Source organism: Pteronotus mesoamericanus, unplaced genomic scaffold (assembly GCF_021234165.1).
Source record: "Pteronotus mesoamericanus isolate MK-2021 breed Mesoamerican mustached bat unplaced genomic scaffold, CSHL_Meso_final contig_163, whole genome shotgun sequence".
In the NCBI taxonomy this organism is placed as follows: Eukaryota; Metazoa; Chordata; class Mammalia; order Chiroptera; family Mormoopidae; genus Pteronotus; species Pteronotus mesoamericanus.
In genome coordinates, this window is record NW_026555064.1 from 22,043,035 (window position 1) to 22,049,034 (window position 6,000).

At 63.8% G+C, this 6,000-nt stretch overlaps 1 protein-coding gene across 1 annotated transcript; it reads left to right on the forward strand.

The window, feature by feature from the left end:
* The first annotated feature begins 4,747 nt into the window (after positions 1 to 4,747).
* Positions 4,748 to 5,494, forward strand: NEUROG2 (neurogenin 2). The gene has a single exon (XM_054563762.1). It carries the CDS (start codon positions 4,748 to 4,750, stop codon positions 5,492 to 5,494), a length of 747 nt encoding a protein of 248 aa, XP_054419737.1.
* The last annotated feature ends 506 nt before the right edge of the window (positions 5,495 to 6,000 follow it).

Genomic DNA, 6,000 nt, shown 5'->3' on the forward strand with positions numbered 1-6,000 from the left:
ACAATTTACTTGGAAAACACAGAAGAAAATTGACCACACTCCAGTGGCAAAAAAATAGGCGCTATAAATAATCTATTTCTCCAGGATGTGCATGTTAACAGTTCTCTCGATGGCTGAGGTACGCATGTGGTCTGCAAATGGGGGTCCTACTAAGCACCCCTCATGATTTTCAAAAATTAAATACCCATCCGAAACATTTTAAAGTCAGCTTGACGTGCGCCCGCAGCCCCACGTCCGGCGTCTCTGCTGGCGAACGCGAGGCTGGGAGCTCACAGGCGAGGGGCGCCCGCCTAGGTCCCCGGGTTACCTTCGCCGCCCGGAAAAGCGCAGTTGCCGGAGAAAGTGAAGGACAGTGAACCTCGTCGGGGGTGAGATGGAAACGGGGGCGGAGGGAAGAGGAGTTGGGGCGTCGGGGTCCACGGGGTGGGGCCCAAGACGACTGGCCCTGCGCGCCCCACCTGACACGCGTGAAATGCCACTTGGGAGAAGGAGAAAAACGCCCACCGCCCAGCCTCTGCCAGCCTGTCGCGTCGGGCGTCCCTTCCAGCGCTGACAAGCGACGCCCTCAGAGCAGGGGCGCAGGGCCCAGGCCTTGCTGCCACCGGGATGGCGGGGTGTCCCGTCCGTCCCCGCGTTTCGGCTCCGGGCGCGCGCCGCTGACGCTTCGGGGTCCGAGGTCGGAAGCGGCGGACGCCCCGGGTTTGCGGCGGAGCCGGGCGAAGGCCCGCGGGCCGCGGCGCCACCTGAGGGCGAGGGGGCGCCGGGATGGGGGCGGGAGCTCGCCCCGAAATCAAGGCTGCGGGCCCGCCAGGCGGCCTCGGACACGGCCGACGCCGCCCCGCCCCGCAGGGACTCCGCGGGGCGTCCTGCAGTTTGTGACTTGGGGACTGGCTCGCGGGGACCGTTGTACTCTCTGGGAAAAGCGACCCCCTCCCCTGCGACAGCCGAGCCTGGCACGGGGACCGCTGTCCTCTGGCCGTTTGTGAGGTCGACGTGTGGATGCCATGTCGCCGGTGGCCCCTCGGCAGAACCCACCCTCAGCGCCGGGCCGTCGCGGAGGAATTCAAGCTTCTTGGAGCAACAAAGCCTTGGCGACGCTGCCCTCGCTGGTCCCCACACGCCCTCGGCCGCTCTCCCTGAGGCCCCTGAGTGTAAATCACGGGGTCCCATTTCTGGACGACCGCCCGCTTTGAGCTTTTGTTCCCTTAAAGTGGGATCGCGCTGTGAAAGCGGCTGGGGATGAACAGTTTGACCCCTCAGGACAGTTCACGCGGCGGGCAGCCGCCCGTGGCCACCCTCGCTGAGGCCGCCCCGCCCTCCCCTCCCCCACGTTTCAGCCCCGCTGCATCCGGACAATCTCGTGGACCACACAAGAGCCTCTTGAATTCATTTGAGTTAAAAGAGGCCTAGAAGCGTCCCGCTAAGGGCGCCGCGTTGGTCGCGTCGTTGCGAATCTGACCGCCAATCCAAAGTGCTTGCTTTCAGCAAAACCGGCGCAATGCTGAACACACGGAATTCTGGGACTGGGTATGAACGGTTGGCTTCTCCATTGCAGTAGGTTGTTACATTTTTCTTGGCGCTGTTTCTTCTAAAAAAAGTAATAGTCTTCATAGCAGGAGATATTTCCAGAAGTGTTACCAGAAGGGATGCTTCTCTTAAAAGTGACTACAACACACAATCGAAAGCCGTAGATGCGTATTCAACCTGCTCTGTCTAGAGGGTGCTTTTCCAAAGGGTCTGCACAGTCCACCGTACCACACTGCACACACCTGGAGAAGTCCTTACTTTGTAAATAAAGTCCTATAAACTCTATGCTCTCTCCACATTTACATGGAGACCGGTTTATTGTCGGCCTTCGAATACGTCCACAGCCTTAAGTTTCTTGGCATACTTTTCCTCTTGAAGGGAATATCTGGAATCGGAAATGTGCAACTGACCCGAATACCTTCCCATCCCCAGGCACACTTAACTAGGCATCATTAGCTTGGTGCTCGTACGGGAAGCTTGGACTTTGACAAAGGAAACCATGGACCTGTCAGTGCATCATAAAGACATAAAACCTCAGGAGAACACCAATCCCGGGGGTCTGACCCTCAATACTGTGCGCACACACACAGTCACCCTTATGTGTGTCCCTAGCACTGAGCAGTCTCTGGCCTGTGGTCACACAAGGCTCCTTGGGTTTCCTTAAGCCTCCAATGAGCTGCATTCCAATAGAATCAATCCAACACTTCCAGCTAAACCAGCATTTGAAAACCACCTGTCCAAACAGCTACTAAAATAAATGGTCCCTGTTTTCCATTGGCTGCAGCAGCGAGATGCAGATATACAAGGTTCATGCTGTTGCTTCAGCGTTTACTTTCAGCACCTCGATCACGTCCTCGGAACCCAGCTTTCTCAGTCTGTTTCATTCGCATTAACCCGGGAACCCTGCTTCCACAGCCACGTGCTCCTTCAGTCCCTACCCGGCTCGCCAAAGCCTCGGCCGGCGTCCTGGTGGGTTTGGTGTCACTGACCATTGCCTGTAAATCAGGGCTAATGTGCCTTCTGGCGCCTTTCTCTCCTGTCTTGTCTTTCACTGGATCCGAGTCTTTTACGAGGTTCTGGCTCAGCAGGTTCGTGGTGCAGACGAGACCAAAGGAGGGTGAGAGGGAGACACTGCCTCTTCAAACTTCTGCGCCTCTGCCCAGGGAAATCAAGTTCTTCTGAAAGGACTCGGAGGGAACTGGGAAAACTGTGCTTTCACACGTAGGGGGTTTGTTTTAAAAGGCGGGGGAGACGCCACACAAATGCTGGGGAGCGGGGCGCAGAGCGCAGCACCTCTCAAACGATTCCAAGACAGAAGGGAGCCTGGCAGGTGGGGACCCGCCTCGCGTGACAGCCTCCCTCACATTTTCACTTTTTAACTCGAGCTTCCCAGACCTGCTGTTTCTCCCCGAAGAAAACGTTACACAGATCAGAACCACCTTCGCCTCTTCTGAAAAATAACTTGCTCCCAGTTCCTACAGTCCCAACCGGACAGACGCACAGACAACAGTGTTTTTGTCACCTCTCAACTCCTAACATTCCAAGTGCTCTGGCTCCAACCTGGTTCGCAGAAGGGATCGCAAGAGACGGCCCTGCAGGCGGGAGCCAGACTCACCGCGGCCCACACCGCCCCCCGGCCCGCACACTCCTCTGGTGTGCACACACCCGGCTCGGGGCTTGTCCCTAGAAAAGGCAGCCGGGGCGACAAGAGGGCTGGCGTGAGCGCGGGAGGAGCAGGGAGGGGCTGGCGAGCAATTCAGAACAAGCTGCCCGAGCCCCGGCGCCCTTGAGCCCTTTTTTCCTATTGAAAAGCCGGGAGAATCGGGAGGCCGGGCCCCATGTCCCCACAACGCCCCCAGCGCGGAGCAGGGGTCACGGAAATGTCAGCGCAGCCCCATGAGCTTGCGGGACAGCCGGTCGGGGGCCCCTCGGCTCCGCTCCTGCCTTCCGCGCAGGGGGGCTCCTGGGGTCACCCCCCAAATTGAGCCGCGACACGGCCCGGAGCCTGGGTTGGTCACCCGTCCTGGGACAGCCCCGCGCCCCTCTGGAGGGCCCCCCGGGAGGTGCCTCCGCATGTCCTGCCACGCCCCGTCCTTTGCCCTCCGGCCTCGGCTACAGCGGGGCCGAGCGCGCTGGTCCCCACGTGCCCACCGCGCGCCACCCGCACCTCGTTCTTCGCTGAACCGAGTGATGTGCTTAAACTCCTTCACTGTTGGGGGGGCTCCCGGGAGGCTCTGCCCCTCGGGGGCCCGCGGCACCAGGGCCGGCCGCTCCCCGGGGGTCGAACCCGCATCTGCGGGCCGGGGGAGGGGGCCCCGCCGCCCCCGGCCGCGGCCCCTGCCGCGCGGCTGAAAGGGAGCGGGCTCGGTGCGCGTGGCTCGCGGCCCTGCCGGCGTCCCGGGCGCGCGGATTGGCCAGCTGCGTCTCGCGACCTCCATTCATTAATAAATTAGCGGCACGCTCCAGCCGAGCGCGAGCCGCCAATCGCGAGGCGCTGGCGGCAGCCTCGGCCTTGGAGCTCCGAGCACAGCCCGGAGCTCCGGCGGCGGCTTTGGAATCATCTTATGCTGATTAGATAAAGGGGGAGGAGGGGCTAGAGGAGGAGGATGGGGGGGCGGCAGGCGGGGGAGGGGGAAGGCGAAGAGAGAAAGGACTGAATGGCAATAAAGCGGTGAAAGGGGGCAGCGGGGAGGGGCAGGCTCAGGGAGGGGGAGGGGAAGGGGGCCTGGGGGCGATCCGATTGTTTTCCGGGGGGTATATAAGGGGTTTTAAGGAGAGTCGTGTGCCAGACACGCAGCCACTGAACCACAAACCGCTTCGCTTTAACTGGAGTGCCGGGGGGTCGCGTGCCGGACGCCGCCGGCGCGGGGCTGAGTGACAGACGGACACGCACCGCGAGCACACGCACGAGACCCGCGCGGCAGGAGCACGCGTCCCTCCCCGGCCGCGCGCGCGCTTGGAGAGCGAGCTGAGTAAGTGTTTAATCGGAGGGCGGCTCCCGCACCAGGTCCCGCCGCGTGTCAGCGTCCTGGGCTCGCGCAGACCTTTGTCGCCGGCGGACGCAGGACCGGTGGGCTGGCGCGGGCTCCCCACGCGGGGCGCTGGGGGGTTCTCCCCAACTGGGCTTTCCTCCGCGCGCGCCTCCGGGACACCGACGCTTCTGCGTTGACGCCCGTTTGGTGTCCTCCCCCACCCCCTCGCTCCCGCTCCCTTCGGTAGGATGCTCGTTAAATCCGAGGCCCTGGAAGTGAAGGAGGAAGCGGACATGCTGGTGTTGCTCGGCGCAGCCTCCCCCGCGGCGGCGCGGACCCCGCTGCAGTCCAGCGCGGACGAGGACTACGAGGAGCGGGGCGCGCCGGGCGGGGCGCGCCGGCCGCGCGGGGCCGGGCCCGGGGCACGGCTGCTGGGCCTGGGGCACGAGTGCCGGCGGCGCCCCTCCAGGGCGAGAGTCGCTTCCCGCGGCGCCAAGACGGCCGAGACGGCGCAGCGCATCAAGAAGACCCGCCGACTGAAGGCTAACAACCGCGAGCGCAACCGCATGCACAACCTGAACGCGGCGCTGGACGCTCTGCGCGAGGTTTTGCCCACCTTCCCCGAGGACGCGAAGCTCACCAAGATCGAGACCCTGCGCTTCGCGCACAACTACATCTGGGCGCTCACCGAGACCCTGCGCCTGGCTGACCACTGCGGCGGAGGCCTGCCCGTCCCGCTGCGCCCCGAGGCCGCCCTGCTGAACCCCGGCGGCGCCCTGGGCAGCGCGGGGGAGAGCCCGTCGCCCGCGTCCACGTGGAGCGGCACCGAGAGCCCTGCTCCGCCCTCCTCCGCGCCCTCCACCTCCACCTCCCCTTACAGCTGCGTCTTCTCCCCCTCCAGCCCCGCGGGGTCGGACCGGGACTGCTGGCAGCCGGCTCCGCCGGACAAGCGCCGCCCCGCGCCTCGCCGCCCCGCGGTCCGGGAGTGCGCCTAGGCTGCGCCCCGCCGCGCGCCTCGCCCCCCACTTCCCGCGCCCTGGAAACCGGCTCGCGCCCAGAGCAGACGCAGACGTCCGGCCTCTCGGCCGTTTGTCCCTTGGCGAAGGGCTTCCTTTATTCCGACGGGCTGAGACGCAGCCGATCGCCAAAAAGACGGTCGAGTGCAGGGGAGGGGGCGCTCCTAGGGCTAAAAAGACGCCGGGAGGGGGCAGCGGCGGCGGTGGCGGGTGTCCCCCGCCCCCCCCTCCGCAGCGCCGAGGACTCTGCCGTCCGAGTGCGCCTCCGCGGGACGCAACGGGTCCCGGCGTCCCGTCCCCTCGGCTCCTGCATAGAGATGTTAATGTCGAGTAGAAAGAAACGCGTCTTAGCATCTGAATGACGCTACTGGTAATAATATTATCCACAGAGTCGCCGAGCCTGGCATCTGCTCGGTTCCCAGTGCTGCCCGCGGCTGTGGGAACTTCACCTGTCAAACCAAACTTTCCCCCTGACGTGCACTTTG